Genomic DNA, 18,734 nt, shown 5'->3' with positions numbered 1-18,734 from the left:
GATGGACGTCACAGGATAAAATCCAGCTTGGTCATCTCGAGTGCTGTTGACGCCCTATACCACTCAATCTTGACATCTGACCGATTCTAGGAAATAGGCCAGCCCTTCGGCGCCCAGCTGCAAAAGTGTCCAGTGACTCCAGCCCAGCACGATATATCCGAAAACTTTGAGTGGGAATATTACGCCGAAATTCGACAACTTTTTGCCAAGCAGTGGTCATCGAAGCCTTGATGGAGCAATCAAGGAACACCACGCATATTCTGTGCTCGAATTTGAAAGGCTCCCCCTTTCCCTCAGCAATGCGAGACTGAATTTTTCGATCGTCATCCTTCTCGCCAAGAATCGCAACAGATTAATGCTGCAATCAATCGGTTCTTCAGGGCCATTATCCTCTCCTATGAACGTGTAACTCCGCATGAAGATACACCTAGCCACGGTATTATCGTTTTCTGTGGTTGTCGAAAAGCCAGGCGAGGAATAAGTTAAAAATCTGGAAAGGAGATGACTTTGCCCAGCCCTTCAACTGCTAACTTGGTCGCCGCAGGAGCCTCCATCTCGTCAAATTGGCAGGCAGAATGTCCCTGGTTCTCCTGTCGGATCCCAGCTCATGAATGTAACATCTATGACTCTCGAATGTGCATGGGCCTTCCAGCACGGCTGGCTTACAATAGCGAGCCAGATGTCATCCAGTCGCACGCAAGACGATGATGCGGATGAGAGGCATCAGTGACGACGCAAGGAGAGCCATCTTGTCCAAGATACACCACGGTACCATGCTTGTCGGCAATCAAAGATTCCATAAGCCGATGGAAGTTTTGGGGTCGAGTCCGTAGGGGCAGCTCCATCATTTATTTCTTCGGCAGTGTTGGGACCTGGTGTCTTGTCTTCCGCAGACGCTGTTTCACGGTAAAGGGCCAACAAGATCGTAAAGCACAAAGGGGCTTCACGGACAAAGGACCTGCTGGTTACACAGATTGAACGCGTGCCGGGTAAGAGCCCTAGGCACAGCCGTTCCTTTTATGTATATATAGTGGTTACTATTCCCTTCCTTCCCCTTGGAAAACCAAGGACCTCTGACACCCTACTTGATTATCGTTGAATTGAATCCTTTGCAAGCCCTTGTCACGGACGCCGAATAATGAAAACCAGTTGCCGCAAATGTCATTTCTGTTGACTGGGGGTGTCCATTCGCAACTGTCGCTACCTCTGGGCCACTTTGTAGCTTATCATAATTGTTCCCAACTAACCATACTACAACCCAACCCCTTTATGTAAGTTTAGCCATGAGTGACCTGACAAGGAAGTCTGTGGGGATTATACCCAGGGGCCTCTCCACTAATAAGCGCATTGACTCTTAATTCATATTGGTGGATATTAATTGTGATTTACAGGGGAGTACGTAGTGATTTTTCAATGGTGACGCAGGGGTTATTGTACATTATCCTAATTTAGCGGTGTATTTCGACGCTAAATGCTTGCATAAACCAAGCTTGGATGTTCTCAGCGACAGAATGTCGTGTTTCTGCATAATGTCATGCTTCACAGCACGAACGGTTGATGCCAGCGTGTAACAGGGGGTATCATAACAGTACGACGCGGACCGACCCTCGAGCCGACGATAGTTACGCAAAGGCCCAAAGACCTAGTTAGAAACCTTCAGCTTCTATGGCCTCGGGCGTCGAAGCTCGCTGCCGCTTTGTATGATTAAGACCCCGAAGACATTGAGAAAATCAAGCGCCGTTGACATCAAAGCAAGTTGGTAGATTGAATCAAACACTTATTTCCATGCCTTTGTATGAGACCTACACACTCTTTTCACCTGCTCTGGGATGAAACCTGATCAGTAAGCAGGATAATTTTGACTCCTCGACCAGGCAAGGCTGCAAGCTGCCGCCGAATCTGTACAGACCACATCGCGGCCCGAGTGTTACACGGAAATGGCGTTGGTTACACAAGGGCTACGGTCACGGGATTAGGGCAGAAGGCACTCACCATCTTCGGTCCCTCAAGGCCTTGCAGAAAACCAAGGACCTTTGATACCAAAGACTCAAGGTTATTAGATGAATTGAGTAATTGCTCCAAGCCCTTCGTTAAGCCCTTGTGACAGCACTATACAGATGGAGGCTTTAAATTAGCACTATATCAATTAAAAAGAAGTTATTAAATACTTGAATATATTGAGGAATAGTTCAGTAAGTAATACGATACATAAATTATTGTAGTAATTACTACATCCCTAGGTAGTTATAAAACTTATTAACAAATCAGAACATTGCAATTCAAAATAGCCTCAGAAACAGCAAAGACAAAGGTAATAAAATTAAGAAGTCACACGGATTCCTATAAGAAAAACTACGGTCAAACAGGTACTCCGCATTCCCTCGATCCGGATTTATGTGCATAAAAGCCGCCGCACAGTCTCGGTCAGTTTGCGACCCCAAAGACGGGCCGAAGAAGCCAGCTTGATAATTTCTGCCCTGCCAAGCCTTTCAAGCCCTGCCTGCTCGACTTCGTCATAGCTGATGTCTTTCAGATCGGATTTTCTAGGTACTCCAGCATCCCAGGCGCCTCAATTACCCATCCGGTCACACCTATCGGCCGAGCTTTTCGGTGCTCAGAAAATCTACCATGAATTTATAATATGTGAAATGTATCTACCTAGGTACTTAAGTACCTAGGGTAGGGCCGGCTGCTGGTGTGAGCGTCGAAAGCGGGGCGTAAGCGCGCCTCCGAGCAATTCATTTCAAAAGTGGATGTCATGAGCCAGATCTGTCTACACACATAGCCACACGATCCCGCCTTCACCACAAGAGATGACTCTGGCTCGTAAAATGCATATGATATCTTTTGGTGGCTCATTGAAGCATTATACTTCTGAGGAAGGCCATCGTCATTTCCAATCATTTTTTTCAATGAAGAAATCTGGGGGTGATTCGACTGTCGTAATGAAAATGTGTGGAGGGAACACGTTGAGGGGAGATCCAACATGCACACGGGCAGAAATTGCTGACATGCATGAGGAAAACATCATATCTGCAGGTCGGGATTCCCTGCCTAATCAAATTTAGACACGCAAGAAGTATGCCCGCACGCTCAATTTTCTGAACGGACAATGCCTTGTGACAGACCTTCTCCAACTTTCTGTCCTGTGCTTGGTGCCATGAATGATTTATCATGGGTCTGAGCAAGATGCGCAGATACGAAGATGTGCAGGCACTCTTGATATGCTGGAAAGATGCCATACAAACTTTCAAAGATCAGAGGACAGATCTTCAGCGCGTGTTGACATCCCCTTACAATTTCGGAACCGAGGCGATCGATATTCCGAGCACCGATCCTGAAAAGTACCTTGACGACGAGATCCGCAAGTTTAGAGACGCCCATGATAAGGAGCAGAACCTATTGGTCGTATACTATGGTGGCCACGGTTCCGTATTGCCGTTGGACGGTCAGTTAATTATTAAGTGGTGAGCCGGCGTTTCCCTGCACCATACGATGGAATGCATCAACGCTTACCAGACTGAAGCTTTGGCGGAGCCCAACAACCTTACGTCGAGTGGAACGCTCGTCAGAAATCCTTCCTCAAGGGTTCCAAAGCAGATACCCTGATTATATTGGATTGCTGCCACGCCGCATCTGCTATAGAATCCATCTACTGTGACCAGGACAACGTTGTCGAGCTACTCGCGGCGTGCAGCATTGAGGGGAAAGCACCCTTGAGAGACAATTATTCATTGACGAGCAAACTCACAGACTTGTTAAAGTCAAAGGATCTGTTCACAGCAGGATTTGGTACCTCCTATCTCTACAACCGCTTGGTGCACTATCAGAAGATCAAAGGCCAGGTGTGCTTGGGAGACGGCGAGGACGAGAGGGGTGTTTCGCCGCTCCGCCTAGTACTCCTATCACGTCGTGAGCAAGTCCGCGATCTTCACATTTGTCGGCGCATCGTACCAGACAGTGATGACGAAGAGGCTGACCCGGAGATAACCGATGCCACGGGTCATGAATCGAAGCCAGGGAAACAAGACAGCGAAGAGTCTGAAGCGACAGGTCACCAATCGGCCACCCACCGATCTGCATCATACTTGAACATTACTACAAACACGGAACGGGACTTGATGAATAGACGAGATTCAGCGGTGGACATTCAGAGTCCGGGCATACGGCCCGCATACGTTGATACCTGGCCTAACATGGTCACTGGCACCGCTCCTCCAACCAAGGGACAACCAGCGGCGCGAGCAGCGCTTAATCCGTCGCAGGTTGAGCGCTCGGCTTTCTATAGAGAGTCTGCAGAAGGAAGACCTTGGGTGCGAAAGATGGCAGTTGACAAGGGCGACCAAGAAAGGTACATGATTCGGAAAAAATAAAGTGGCTGGCACTAACAGACTTTGACAGCGATCACCGGGCATGGTTCCAAAGATACGCAAGCTTCTTGGCCAAATGGGGATTGACTCGTGAAGCAAAGAGCCGCACACGCCCTTACAAGATCGCGCTCCTCGGTACTGGCGTAGACCGTGGTCACGTTCTCTCCCATGATTCCCATGATATCCGTGGACGAAACTTTACCTCTGAAGGTGGGAATGAGAGCTGGGACCAGGAGCACTCCGGACATGGGGCGTCATGCTTAACGATGCTATTAGAAACGGCGCCATTTGCCAAATTCTTCATTGCCAAAGTAACTGACCGCCACAGAATTTCCAACGCCGACATCATTGCCCATGTGAGCATCTCTCGCTACAGAATTTCCGCCGAATGCTAATCCGAAACAGAGCATCGAGTATTCCGTCAAGGAGTGGCAGGTCGACATGATCGTCCTGCCGTTGGGACTTGAGATTCACCACGACGGTGTTGCGAATGCGATATCCCAAGCCATCAGGAGAAACATCATCTGCCTGGCTGCAACGGGGAATAACGGTGCAAACGATCGTGCGTCTTTCCCTGCCAGAATGCACGGCGTCATCCCGATATTCTCCGCAGACAGCTACGGGAACCCGTCTCCTTACAATGCCTCTCCGATGAGGCACCGCAAAAACTTCAGCACGTTCGGGGAAAACGTCAGGGTCTGGAGAGACGACCGGACGGACGAGCCGGCGTACAAGAGCAGCACCTCCTTTGCGGTTTGTATCGCGGCGGGCATGCTGGCGGCGATGCTGGCTTTTGCGCGGGACTCCCTGCAGCTCGACCAGAGGGACTGGAATACCCTTCACACACCCGCCGGTGCGGAAAAGTACCTCGAGCTCATGTCTACCAGTCGCGGGGGATACGAATATGTTGCGCCGTGGCTGTTGATATCTAATGAGATATTGATGGAGAATAAGAGCGAGAGCGAGGCTGACTTCAAGAACGCCATCAAGAGTCAGATCGTTATGGCTCTGCGGCACCTAAGATGAGCGTAACTAGTTCGAGGTAGTACGCTTGGGGGGTCTATTGACATGATCCAAGACGGCTTATACTCCTTCTGCTGTACGGTGCCATTGGGGAAATGTAACAGTCGTGTGTTTCGGGTTATGCTGGCAATAGAAGCTCAGAGGCTGATCAGGTCGCAGCAACCTGCCTAGCGGGTTCTTGTTTACTCTCGTATTGCAGATCCAATGCTGACATATTGTTGCCAAGTTTTTTTTCGTTGTGACAAGTACCCTTGAGATTTCTTCAAAGCGCATCGCTGCCTGACCATCCGCGCTGGCAACACCATCTCCGCGGAGAAAGTCGCCATCCTTATGCGATTTTTATTGCCTCACAATGGGGCCTAACCGGTAGTCGTCTAGCTCTCGGCCGTGCGTTGGCAAATCACGCTATGGCAGCAATGTACGGAGCACCGGCATATGTCGGGTTCTACAGTCCGAGGCGATTTGTATTCGCCTTGCTTCATGCATCGCGGCGCGTGGACAATGACGTTGAGGGACTCGAGGTTGATCAAAATACTTAACAGGGGCAACTTAAAGTTGCGGCGTCACCAGACTGGTTGTGGAACAGCCCTGTCCCCACGTCATTGGCCTGTAAGCGACTTTAAACGCAGCTGATTGGACGAGTCTAGCTGTGCCCTGTTCATGCGGGATCGGGAACTAATACTATTTCGACTTCATCGTCGCCCGTCCGCTACATATTCTTGCCTCCATGTATTTGTGAGAGCAGGAAGCCGAATTCGCTCCATCACACTTATAAGCTAGGCATCGGCGGCATTCGGCCAAGAGCCGCCCGTTACCCATGCCTCGACGATCAATCCCGATAACCGACGTGGCACCCGCATGGCATGGACCCCTGGAACAACATGCCATCGTTGCATGGGATGCTATTTTTACGCCCACAAGTTTGGCCCAGAAATGACCATTGCGAGTATTCCGACTCGTCAGTCTGCTTGCAAGGACAAATCCTTGGCCAGCGGACGTATCAGCTGCGTCATATTCCCAATTCTTTCCGGCCAAGCCCCGGCTCACATGGCCCAACAATGCTCCAGGAGAAACGTACCGCACATTGGTAATCACAGAGCGCATAAACTTGCAAGACAGACATGGAGTTGTTTATTCCAGTTTCAATCACGAGACATATTGTGGAGGAGCACTTGGGACATCTCCGATGCTACAAGCCCAGGCTTCAAAACATATATAAACGGCAGCTGAGTCGTTTAGAGAATGCTATTCCCTTTCTTCTCCCTCACTATTGGAACTCTAACCTCGATCCAAACCACCCACCGATTTAAAACTTCACAGCAATGACCACCACCATGTCTGTGGAACCCCCCAGATTCCCGTTCCAGCGTGCCTCGGGCATGGAACCGCCTGCAGAGTACGCTCGTCTGCGAGCCACAGACCCCGTCTCACGGATTACGTTGTTCGACGGCAGCTTGGCCTGGCTTGTCACCAAATACAAGGATGTCACACAAGTCGCAACTGACGACAGGCTGTCCAAGGTACGGCTCCTCCTCACTTATACGGCCTCGGGGCAGCAAATCTGACCATGACACATGACACCAGGTACGCGACAGGCCCGGCTTCCCAGAGTTGAGTGCCGGAGGCAAGGCTGCTGCCAAGGCCAAGCCAACCTTTGTCGACATGGATCCGCCCGACCACATGCACCAAAGGCAAGTTGTGTATATGCATGTACGCATCGTCATCCACCGGCTGACCTCTTCTTAAGGAGCATGGTGAACAAGTTTTTCACCGACGAGCATGTGAAAAGCCTGCAGCCCTTTATTCAGAAAACAGTCGACGACCTCCTGGCCGCTATGAAGGCGAAGGGTTGCGCCGCCGCACCCGTCGACTTGGTCAAGGAATTTGCACTTCCGGTCCCCTCCTATGTAAGAACCTACAGCCCCGGTATCAGCAAAGAAGCATACTGACGGTCCCTTGCAAAGATTATTTACACCATCCTCGGCGTGCCAGTCAGCGACCTAGAATATCTCACACAGCAAGTTGCCACCCGATCGAATGGCAGCGGAACAGCCAGAGAGGCTTCAACGGCGAGCCAGTAAGCTATCCATCTCCGTGTAAAAACGGTGCAGAGCTAACGGCGCGCCATGCAGGGAACTGCTGAATTACATTGGCACACTTGTGGACAAGCGCCTCGCTGAGCCGAAGAATGATCTCATCAGCGAACTGGTTGTCAACCAGGTAAGAAAAGGGATCATAGAAAAGTCCGACGCAGTCCAGATTGCCTTCCTCCTACTTGTCGCGGGCAACGCAACGCTAGTCAACATGATCAACCTGGTAAGCGAAATACAAGTATCCAATATAAAGCCCCGGTATCCCTGGCTAACCAGCAGCCACAGGGCATCGTGACGCTATTCCAGCACCCGGATCAGTTGGATCAACTGAAATCAGACCCGTCCCGGGCAGGCGCCTTTGTCAAGGAGCTTTGCCGCTATCACACCGCATCGGCACTGGCAATGAAGCGAACGGCAAAGGTTGACGTCGAAATCGGGGGACAGGTACGTGTATCGTGTAGTTGGCCGACTGAAGCATCCTGACGGCAGGCAAAGCTGACGCGGAGCAGCGTATTAAAGCCGGAGAAGGCATCATCGCGTCCAACCAGTCGGCTAATCGGGACGCCGACATCTTTACCGACCCCGACACATTCGATATGAACCGTACGTGGCCTGCCGAGGACCCTCTAGGGTTTGGTTTTGGCGACCACCGATGCATCGCGGAGACCTTGGCGGTGGCAGAGCTCACCACTGTGTTTGGTACGTAGAAACACGTCCACCCTGATTAGTATACCGAGCGAGCGCTGTGCTGACCGCGTCTGCCCTGAAGCTACCTTGTTCAAGCGGCTGCCAGACCTGAAGATTGCCGTGCGGGAGGCCGATCTTGAATTCTCACCGCTGCACAAAGACGTGGGGATTACGCACCTGCCCGTCACTTTTTAATACGCCACGCATGAGGAGGCTGTTTAGCATGGCTGTGGCTGTCATTTCCTTGGACGAGCAGGTAATTCGGTGTTGAGTCGTGCCACGTCTCACGAGCCTGGAGCGTTGCCATCCGATCAACACCAGTTGTTCACCTCCTTAATGCCTCTTTACGTTGTTACCGGCTGAGAAACCCCGCTCATTCCTTGATCGGATCTGGTAGTTAGTTGTCTTTTGCCATTGAGACTGAATAAAACGGTATAATGCGTACTTTCTGCCCCTATCGCCACATCTCTTTGTTCCATGGCTCACCAGTCAACACAATGCACATTCTCACATGCATAGGAGCAATTGACTGCCATTATCTATGTCGTCTAACCTACATCCCCAGCAAATCAAGCAAACGAAACAGATAAAGCGCTGCTCCTGCCACACCATACGCGAGCATTATATTCCATGTTCAGGTCGCCCGGTAAAAAGTTCCAGCAAGCCCTCTCTGCATCCGTATCCAAAGTTCAACCACTTACTTGGACCCGTGCAAGACCCAGCTCAAGTTGAACTTTCTCCAGATAATCGCGTAGTGATCGTCCTTGGAACCACCCGTCTTGTCAAAGTTTGTCTCGACCAGCGCGCCAACCTCCCCATCAGCCGTCCTCGTCAAGCTCGCGTACCCGCCCTCGTTCCCGGCCTCGGCGACCGGCGCATCCGCCAGCTTCCGGCCGTTGGTGTACCCCTTTGCGTCCTTGTCGTAGCTGATGCGCACGCGCATGGCCCGCCGGCTATTCTTGTCCGCCGAGTTGAGAAACACGACGCGCGCCGGGCCCTTTCCGTCAGCCGGGTAGAGCAGCGTCGCGCCGGCGCAGTCCGGGTCCGGGAGGCCCTTGTCGAGGGAAAACTTGCCGAACTTGTCGAGCGTCCCGCGCCCGATCTTGCGGTACTCCTCGTCCTTGCCGGCGCGGTCGTTGCGGTACAGCTTGCCGTCGGGCGTCTGCACAATGGTGCCCTCGTCCCCGGCGCCCTTGATCGTCTTGAACGTCCACGTCCGCTGGCCGGGGGTGCCCTGGCCGATGATGTTCCTCCCCATGGCGGGCACCACGACCTCGCCCGTCGTCAGGACGATGCCGTTGCCGGGGCCGACCGTGTCCCACGCCTGCCCCTTGGGCGTGAGCTGCTTCGTCATCTCCTTGGGGTCCGACCATGTCTGGCCGTCGTCGGTGCTCTGCGTCACGTACACGTGTCGTCGGGACTTGCCGTCGACCTTCTTGGTCTTCTTGCCGTTGTGGAGCTTGTCGTCGCCCTCGCGGCTGACCTTGGCGTCGTGCCAGTTGACGAAGAGGTAGATGGTGTTGCCGTCGACGACGGGCGTGGGGTTGGTCCAGACGCCGTCGCCCCTGGTGACGACGTGTAGGGCCTCCCAGTCGTTGGGGTTGCCGCCGTGGCTGGTGGCCTCCTTGGTGCGCTTGATGACGACCTTGACGTCGCCGACGTCGCGGTTGTCGCGGCGGCGACCCTCGGCGAAGGCGAGCACGCGGCCTGTCGACGTCGTCACGAGGGCGGGGACGCGGAACGAGTGGAATCTGACGGCGAAGGGGAGCTTGTCTGCGCCCTTCATGTTGGAGCTGTGGAAGAGCACGAACTCCTTGTGCGCTGGGGACACGTCTTTGGCCACGTCCTTGACGGCGGGGACGGCCAGGGCAACGCCCGCCGTGGTGGTGAGCCAGGCGAGGAGAACTGAGGCTCTCATCTTGATACTAGAACAATACAAACTGTCCTGTGTATGGAGGTGAAGAATGTTTCTGTACGAGGGAGTCAACAAGTTGGGGATGTTTTATAACCAAGGCGTTTGCGGTGGCTGATAGCCAGACCTAGGTTGGTGATGATGAAGATGAAGATGCCAAATGTGTGTGTAGGTCGCGCAATTGGAGTGCTAGTATCACGAAAATCAGGGATGGAGTTGACTGTAGAACTGGTCCTTGACTGGATCTGGGTATGGAATTGAGGCCTGTTTTATATTGGCTTCTTGTCAAGACTGACTTGTGCTAGCAGAGCGACTAGGGAGATGGCTTGAAGGATTTAGACAAGATAGTTTGTGTAGTAAAAGTAACGCCATTCATCTTCAAGCCTCATTATTTACATAAGCGTAAAAACCGCCATTTATGCCGAGAGGTTTACAGCTAACTAACTCTTCTAGGCTCACGTAGACGCCTTCTGGTGATGCATGCTTTGGTTCATAAAGTTTCGTGCCGCTAGCTCCGCACTATTGATACACAACAATTGGTGATGAAATCTTGTCCGATCCATAAGCTCTTTGGGTGGTTGGCTAAATGACTAGCTTGAATTGAAGCTTAAGGGCTTGAATAACCTAATCCATGACTCAATTGCGTCATGGGGTAATTCTTGTTTTAGACTCTTCCGTCTCTAAACAATGTTCAACTAACTTTATCCGAATCGAGACAATGGTCCAAAACAGCTGCACACAACATATGAGACACCATATCTATTCGGTCTAACTACTTTAAACCCTAAACCTCAAGCACCATCCTAATTTTAGGAGGAAATAGCCACTCGCAACAAAACTTCCCAATTCTCAATTCTTCCACATGGGTGCCGAACAGAATTTGCTCAGCCGTCAACTAACCGTTGGTTTGTCACCAACTTAATCAAGGCAACTCCAAAACTGCAATGTGACTGCCAATCTCCTCCAACGATACCAGGCCAGTCATCAATATTTCCCGGCTCCATGAGCTCTCGTCTCCATCAGCTTTGACGAGTGCTGTCCTTCGACAGAGGGACATGCATACGCCGTAAGCTCCAAAGGAGCAATGATTCTACGCCTTCTACTTGTTGAGCGGAAATTGGATACCACTCTCGAACTTGTCCCAGTCAGTGGTAAACAATGACCGAAGGTCCTCATCCTTGAGAAGTTTGCAATCAGCCTTGTGTCCGTTCTTGTTCCATCCAGCAACTTGGCAGTCCTGACACGTCCGAATCAGCACGTCACATTATCAAAGGGAGGAGGAATATTTTCGGAACCCTACCTGTCCACAATACCAAAAGATGAGGCATTTGCCACACCGTTTCAAAGAGGCCGCTTTCCTACCACAGCCGTGACACACTCGTGTACCGTTGGCCTCCACCGAGAACTGTTGGATTCGATCGCTCAATGCCATCAGCTTGTCAAGAGATACGGGGAAGATCTACAAACAGATAGTGGTAAGTAACATGTCAAACTGCGCATATAGTACCAGGCTTGCGGCTTACTTTAATCCGCGAAGGTTGCTCGTGGCGAATTCCAGGTCTGTCAAACGCAAACGAGTGCTGTTTCGCTTGTAGAACTGCCACCGTGAAGCCCTCCTTCACCCGTGCTCGTTCCAGCTCCATTCCCCGACTATCAGTGTGAAAAAACAATGGAAGTGTCTCTCCATCAACATCTTTGACCTCGAAATGCAGACGAATCAATGCAGTTACACGCTGGATTTCCGCCAAAAAGCACCAATTACGTCGCGAATGGCCCGCCAGCTCGTTGGGATCGTAAAAGTAGTATGTCTCGTCGTGTGGGAGGCCAGGAAATGCAGGAAAGGTTGTCCGGTCTCTAAGATCAGCCAACTGCCCTGGTTGTCTCGGCTTTTCTCTGCGCCAAAGCCAGTCCTCCAAGTCAGCTGGGTCAAGGCCATGGGGAACGTCGTTCACGGCTGTTTTCCACTTCATCGATAACCCGTCCAGCTCATCTTGCGATACTTTATGTGCCAGAGCCTTGAGCTCAATTACATCGTCGGTATCATCGCCCTCGGCACAGATCCGTCCATCTAGGGCTCGGTCAACAAAGATTTGAGCCCTTGCGAAGTCACCGTGAGCGATAGCAATCTGTGCGGCGGAATGAAAGGCCCGCGCCAAGCCCCTGCCATTCGGAAATCGCTCGTTGTAGAGTCGCACTTGCTGGTCCACGTAGTGAAGCTTTTGGAGAGGGGTCGACAAAATTCCCATTAAACCACCTTGGCGAATTAAATCTTCCAGGTGATTAATTTGTTCCAGTCTCCTATCGCTTTCCTAGCTTTGATCTGGTGGCAAAGAACACAGACCGCAAGAGCAGATGAATTTAAACTGTTCCTGGAGTTTCCAAATTCGGGTCTCGCGATCCCAGTCCGCGCCCATGTAATATATCGTGATCTCCTCCCCTTTCTCGATGTCTCTCAAGGCGTGGACTGTGTGTCGTTTAATGTTTTCATTCCAGTTCTTCTGTGCATTGTTATCGCAAGCATGGTTGATGCGGCATGCTTGGAGGAAGATCCCAGCCTCGCCATCACTAGCTGGCAAGCCATTCGTTCGAATAATTCCAAGATATTTTTGCCCAACATCGTTGAAGGTATAAATGTTGCGCAAGGCCAGAAATTCCTGTTGGTGATTTTTACTGAGAGCATCTACTTGCTTCGAGATCAGTGTCGCGAGCTGCTCACTGCTCATTGCCGTGTGCTCAGGTACCGTAATGATGGGTTTTTCGGAGAGGATACGGGTGCCTTTTGGGATGGCTTGAGTAGCAACAAGACCCTTTCCCTTTCCTGGCACATCTTGAATTTCGTACATGGCCCATTTCTGTCGCAATACTCCTTGTTGGATCTGGTGCAACAAATTTGCCTTGGTTGAAGGGTAGACAGGCTACGCTGTTGATGGATACGCCATGAACCTCAATAGTTGGTGGAAGGTCGGGAAATAGGACCCTACTTATGGTAAAGAATAAGCTCATCCGTTTGCAGAAGCTAGAGAGGGTTTCGCGTTTGGTGCAGGCCATCCGTTTGTAGGGCAAGGATACGCGGGCCTCGTTTGTCGCTGCCAGGTGGCCAGCACATCAGCGTCAAACGACAGTGTCAAATGACACAGTCATATGACCAGACTCGGGTGGCCAAGCATGAGCTCGACCGGTCGCCAGCTTCTCACGCACTCATGAGGCAGTGAACAATCCATCGATGACACTGCCAGGTCGGCACCGAGTTGCGTTTGTGATATAGCGCAATGCAAGTCGATGCTCCAACACACGAGAAAAGGTAATCGGAAACAGAGTAAGGCATCGTTGAGTCTAGTATCGCAAGACTTCAACGGTCCTCATGCTTCGAGCGGGTGTCTTGAAGCACTAGCACAGCTGTCACCATCAGCGGACCCCTTAATCCTTCAATATCAACAACACGATCAATCACAAGGGAAGTCTTGGAGGCAACCCGGCCTCATAGAGAGAATTCAAGTTCGGGGGCCCCATATACTCAACTAGTCATCGATATATCAGTGAACGGCTCGAGTCTATAGCCTGAACTGTTTTCTCTTACGGTTTATTCTTCCCGCCCTTCAACTTTTGATTCTCCTTCTCCTGCTTTTGTTGTTGTTTCTGTTTGCCCTTTCGAATCGTATCAACCAACCCCTCAATCTCTTCGATTTTTTCTTGTTCCTTCTTGTTCTCATCTTCCTTATCCTTTGCCGCCTTTTCAACAGCCCTGGCCTTCGCCGACGCCTTCTCTGTCCTTTCAATCAATGCATCACTTTCCTCCCACAATTTTTTGGCCACTTCGTCGTCTCTCACATCGCTGCGAGCAAAATCCACCTCCATGCATTCCTTTATCAGCCTGCCCCCGTGACCTACGGCTAAGCTAGATTCCATGGCTGCGTAAAGAATAGATTGCGCGCCTCTAAATGGCGACTTGAGCAAAAGCCACGGAAACGCATACCCAACGACATAGATGGCCAGGCCAAACAGGGACCCTCTTGTTAGCCAGCGTCGCATTCCTGGCGTTCGACTCAGGCCAGGGTCAACAAAAATGACCTTGGCGTTCATTGGAAGCTGGTCGGGGCGTTTGTAGGTGTCAAGGTGCTTCTGAAATGCTTGGCCAAACACGGTAAGGGCAAGCTTGCTTCTAGCGTAAGCCGTAGACGGAGACCAATTTCTATCGACGACGGGTTCCTTCAACGAAGGTGATCCAATGTACGACGAGCACGTCGCCATGATGATCCTCACATCTCGATCAAACGGCTGGGCCTTGATTGCAGGGCTCAATATCCCCAGCAGGTGGAAATTGGCCAAATAGTTCACCATCCATGTCTCTTCGATGCCTTCCTTCGTTTCCTGCCTCTTGCCCCCCGGCGGTGTCATTGTTGCAGCGCAGAGCACAATCATGTCCAACCTCCGTGGCGGCGCATTGTCAATCCACTTTGTCGCAAATTTTCGGACGCTATGTAAGCTCGATAGGTCGACTTGCTCGGCGTAAATCAACTGGTTATTGGTTCGGTCGCGCATGTCTTGTATGTATTCAACAAGAAAGAGATCGGAAGGCGGTGTGTGTGTCAAGAGGATTATTTGAGCACCTCGAGCCGCCATTTCCTGGGCCGCTAACGCACCGATTCCCGATGTGCCACCAGTAAACATAACCACTCTGCCGTGGAGATTCTTTTCCGAGGGATTCAACTGCCCAGACGTCCATCTCTTGAAGAAGTAAAGCAATGTTACGGTCGTCGCGACGGTTATGATGGTGTATGCGTTGTCGCGAAGCCAGTCCGGCGGACCGTGGCCGATGACGTACATTAGGAAGGGAATTGGCATTTTAACGGAGGGGACTCGGGCCGGCGAGTCGGAAGATATTACAAAGGTCTGGAAAAGATTGCAGATGCCATGAATGAAATTGAAAGGTGTGTCGAGGCGAATGGGCAAACCAAGTTGCAGATGGATCGGGGGAGGTTGGAGCTTGCACAGGTGAAGCTTGTTATCCCTGAGCTGCAGCCACGTGACGAGAAAGCAACCGCCAAAAGAAGAAAAAAATGAAATAAAATGAGATAAAATACATCATCACCGCAGCAAATCTGCTGGCGATGCCAGATATTCAACTTGACTCAAATTGTGCCAGATCGTACCGCCCAATCTCCTATCTCTCAAAAACCCGCGCAATCAGTGTCTTGCCCCATTAGTCCCATTAGTCCCATTGGTTCCATTGGTTCCATTCCCATTCACCTCCTTGGGCTTCTTCTCCCATATCTCACCAATTGGGTCGCCATGGCCAGCAACGCATATCCAATCTCCAATGCCGTATTCCGCTGGCGCCCGTCTTACACCTCTTCCTCCGCCTCCAATAATTAAATTACCCGGTCTGTAGGTCTCGTCCTCTTTTAATCTACGGATGACACTACCATGGACGCGCACATTATTCGGCATATCTCGTACCTCACCGCACGGCAAGGGCCATCGAATAGGTTTCCAAGAACCATCGGGTTGGAGGTCCATGCGACGGAAGGGCAGGTATTCCATGAATTTCCATGCCGAGACGGCCATGTAGCCCAACCCGCCACCAAACTCGAGAGAGTCGTGAATCCGGGACGTGTGGGCTTTATGCATGAGCTCATGAAACGGCGAGATGTTGTCGGAGTCGGGCGCAATTCCTGGAGCAAAATCGCGTGGTCCGATGTCTGGGCTCGATTGTCCAATTTGTGCGCCCTGGACATGGCCTGCCTCGTCTTCCACTTGGATGGCCGGCTGGCTTGCTCGACTAGACTTCAAGCCGCGCGCCGAGGGCCGGACTGTGTCGAATACATCTTGGCACCCCATCTCCGTGATATTATCCAGGTCAAACGAGAGGCCAGCTTTCATGGCTTCGCGAACCATCCACGATAGCGGTACGTGACTCGCACTCTTGCGGCCGTCTAGGGCTTCCCAGCCTCCGCCAATGTCGCCGTGGCCGCCCGCGAACCAAACCTCATCGATATCCTGGTCCTCATTCTGCCAGTCATCCATTTCAGCCTCCCACTGAGAGGCATCGGAGCAGGACATGTTATCCTGGTCTTCCATAAGGGCGCCCTGTGCCATTCTCTGCCTGGATCTGGACCGTGCTCGATACGGTGCGTAATGATGCTTGTGGGAAACGGCGCCACGCCGTCCTCGTCCCGCGTCGCCAGGCGCTAGAAACTGACTCCCATGCCTCTCCTTCTCTATGGGCACGGGAGGCAAAGCATGCTTCTCCTCGGGGTGTGCGTGAGACACATCTATGCTTCGCCGAATACGGTCAATCATACCCGCCATGTGTTCACTACGGACACGACGATGGTGCTCATGTTTCGGCGGCTTTTGGTAAAGAAGGTCCTGGCGAAACTTGGCGCGACGTTCGTCAATGCTGACTGCATGTCGAATGAATCTGGCGCTGGTGCGAGCCGTGTAGGGGAACTTGGTCCGCTGCATCCAGGCAGCTTCAAACCGCGGCACCGAATTAACCGTATCAAACAAGCCTAGAAACTTGATCCGGCCCACCGGACGTGAAAAGGTCTCCCGAAATCCCTTCATGTAGTTGTACATTCTGCGCGTTTCTTTGTCCTCCTCGGACTCGTCTTCCTCATCATCCGCTTCCTTGGAGGGCGGTTTTCTGGCCTGCCACTGGGCAAAGGCCTTCCAAGCAAATTTCACCATCTCTTCGTTTCCGTGGCACAAGAGGCCGATGTAGTCGAGCATTTCAGCGAGAAATCGCGCAATGTAGGCGCCACGGCTGAAACCAAACATGTAAATCTCATCGCCCGTCTGATAAAAGCGCATCAAGAAGCGATATCCACCGACAACATGTTGATCAAACGACGAGCCAATGGCAGAATCCTTGGCCTTTTGATACCACGAGCTAATGCGAGCTCGTAGGCCGCTGTGAGAAAGAGAGTCCGAGATGACATATGTGCCAATGCCAGCTCCACGGACAAAAGTGTCAGCGGCCAGTATAGCTAAGAGACATCATGTGTGTAAATGCAAGACTCACGTTGGTAGTAGTGATATTGGTCACCCGCGGATCGATCCAGCATTCGAAATATTTTCAGAATATTGCTATCACTCTCGTCGCCATGGAACTTGTTTCCCGTCCCGTCAAAGCACAAAATCAGCTTCCTCGGGGCCCTTTCCGCATCTCTCGGCATGATGGCTGCGTGGGAGAAGGGACTCGTAGCTCTTGGGCTTCGAGCACTAGGGCTTCTGCCGCCCGGGCTGACGCCTCGGGGGCTTTTATCTCTGGGGGTCATAGGTCGCTGCGAGAAGTCCGCGTACCAGTCCTCGTGCTGCTTCTGCTTTGCGCCGCCATTCGCGGGATACGGGTCGAGAAGCCCGTCGGCCATTGTGCTCTGCCTCGCCTTGGTTGATGCCCAAGCAGCGTTGTATGCGTCCAGCTTTTTGGGGAAGTTGCACAACGGACGGCCAACCGTGAGCAGGAATACATCGGAAGAAAGAACCCTGACTGCCTGGTTTTAAAGTATCGGCACGACACCAGTATCCTCTGGCTGTCTCGGTGTCTCGGAGAAGAGCCCCCGTCAATGGCACGCTCTTCTGTGATGCTCAGCCGCAGGAGCGTGATGCATGTTCCTCCCGTCAAGTCTTCATGAACAAACCCTTGGCGTGTGGTTCACACGGCCCTGAGTGGTACCTCTTTCCGCCGTTTAGAGTAGAATTTGCTGGCGGAATGCAAGGACGGAGGAGGCTTGCATGTGTCGGGCTGGACCCCGGTGATCATTGCCAGCTTGTTCTTGTGTTGCTGTACTCTGTACAGGACGAGTGAGGCCATTACCACCAAAAAGAGTGCTCTGCCAATTGGAGCGAGGGAGACACGGCAAATTGTGTGTTCGGATGGGGAACAAGCTGCATATCATTGTCTAGGCCCTCCTTTTGCTTTTTCCTGCGCAGCTTTATGCACGTGCAGACGTCTTCATTTGTCCAGCGCGCGACATGTGCGATGCAACTTATCTGCATGTCTCGCTGAAAAGGAGACGTGGGCAATGTTCCTAGTGGCCGTTTGGTGAAGGACGGCTTTCTTCGGTTCGTCTTGTTCGACGTACGGAGTACCCTTTGCACCGACCCTGTATCAGTTCAAAGTACTATTCAATGAGCATGGCATCTTCGGCTTACTACAATCAGTCACTCCTGGCTCGGCACGGACATGGGGGCATGAGTCCATTCAGAGGAAGTCTCGTCTCCGTCCCCTCTAGGATGCTGGGAGAAGGTGGAGTTACACGGCATATTAGCGATGCACGTCTGGTTCAGCAGTGCCACTTGGCTACTTTGGTGAGAAATTGCTCTTTTCTTTTTCCTCTTTCTTGGTTGTGACAGATAAAGAGAAACAGTCGTCAGTCAATCTCGTTTGGAACAGCGGGTGTGCATTTCCGGTACGGTTTGGGATTCTCTACGGAGTACTTCCGTAGTCACGCCGTTGTTGAATCAAATTGCTGGCGATCTAACCATGACTGAAGACTAAATGCTACGGTGCCGGCCCGAACCGCTCACAGACCGCCACCGACGACGACGTCGCAATTACGGAGTAGTCACGGCTGACATTTGTGAGCTGAGAGCGGATCCAAACCTTTGCCTCGTGCCGCGTAACCCGCCTTCGGAAATTGTCAT

At 51.8% G+C, this 18,734-nt stretch overlaps 6 protein-coding genes across 6 annotated transcripts; 2 read left to right on the top strand and 4 right to left on the bottom strand.

The window, feature by feature from the left end:
- Positions 1-3,174: 3,174 nt before the first annotated feature.
- G6M90_00g070620 (uncharacterized protein) lies at positions 3,175-5,396 on the top strand (the record flags this gene model as incomplete). The annotated part of the gene is made up of 4 exons (XM_014685130.1): positions 3,175-3,467; positions 3,527-4,351; positions 4,402-4,726; positions 4,776-5,396. 4 exons carry the CDS (start codon positions 3,175-3,177, stop codon positions 5,394-5,396), a joined length of 2,064 nt encoding a protein of 687 aa, XP_014540616.1.
- Positions 5,397-6,727: 1,331 nt separating this feature from the next.
- CYP55A2_1 (Cytochrome P450 55A2) lies at positions 6,728-8,368 on the top strand (the record flags this gene model as incomplete). The annotated part of the gene is made up of 8 exons (XM_066130936.1): positions 6,728-6,913; positions 6,978-7,084; positions 7,141-7,300; positions 7,358-7,470; positions 7,526-7,709; positions 7,772-7,930; positions 7,996-8,185; positions 8,256-8,368. The coding sequence occupies 8 exons, from the start codon at positions 6,728-6,730 to the stop codon at positions 8,366-8,368; spliced, it is 1,212 nt and encodes a 403-aa protein (XP_065987245.1).
- Positions 8,369-8,870: 502 nt separating this feature from the next.
- On the bottom strand, positions 8,871-10,091 carry SIA (Exo-alpha-sialidase; the record flags this gene model as incomplete). Its single annotated transcript, XM_014685132.1, has 1 exon — positions 8,871-10,091. One exon carries the CDS (start codon positions 10,089-10,091, stop codon positions 8,871-8,873), a length of 1,221 nt encoding a protein of 406 aa, XP_014540618.1.
- Positions 10,092-11,184: 1,093 nt separating this feature from the next.
- Positions 11,185-12,928, bottom strand: set5 (SET domain-containing protein 5; the record flags this gene model as incomplete). Its single annotated transcript, XM_066130935.1, has 4 exons — positions 11,185-11,322; positions 11,464-11,544; positions 11,609-12,354; positions 12,427-12,928. The coding sequence occupies 4 exons, from the start codon at positions 12,926-12,928 to the stop codon at positions 11,185-11,187; spliced, it is 1,467 nt and encodes a 488-aa protein (XP_065987006.1).
- A 730-nt stretch (positions 12,929-13,658) lies between these two features.
- G6M90_00g070580 (uncharacterized protein) lies at positions 13,659-14,927 on the bottom strand (the record flags this gene model as incomplete). The annotated part of the gene is made up of 1 exon (XM_014685134.1): positions 13,659-14,927. One exon carries the CDS (start codon positions 14,925-14,927, stop codon positions 13,659-13,661), a length of 1,269 nt encoding a protein of 422 aa, XP_014540620.1.
- A 342-nt stretch (positions 14,928-15,269) lies between these two features.
- On the bottom strand, positions 15,270-17,458 carry G6M90_00g070570 (uncharacterized protein; the record flags this gene model as incomplete). Its single annotated transcript, XM_014685135.1, has 2 exons — positions 15,270-17,041; positions 17,110-17,458. The coding sequence occupies 2 exons, from the start codon at positions 17,456-17,458 to the stop codon at positions 15,270-15,272; spliced, it is 2,121 nt and encodes a 706-aa protein (XP_014540621.1).
- Positions 17,459-18,734: the final 1,276 nt, after the last annotated feature.

The sequence above is a fragment of the Metarhizium brunneum genome, chromosome 4 (assembly GCF_013426205.1).
Source record: "Metarhizium brunneum chromosome 4, complete sequence".
Classification (NCBI taxonomy): Eukaryota; Fungi; Ascomycota; class Sordariomycetes; order Hypocreales; family Clavicipitaceae; genus Metarhizium; species Metarhizium brunneum.
This window is presented reverse-complemented; position numbering and strand designations above follow the sequence as displayed.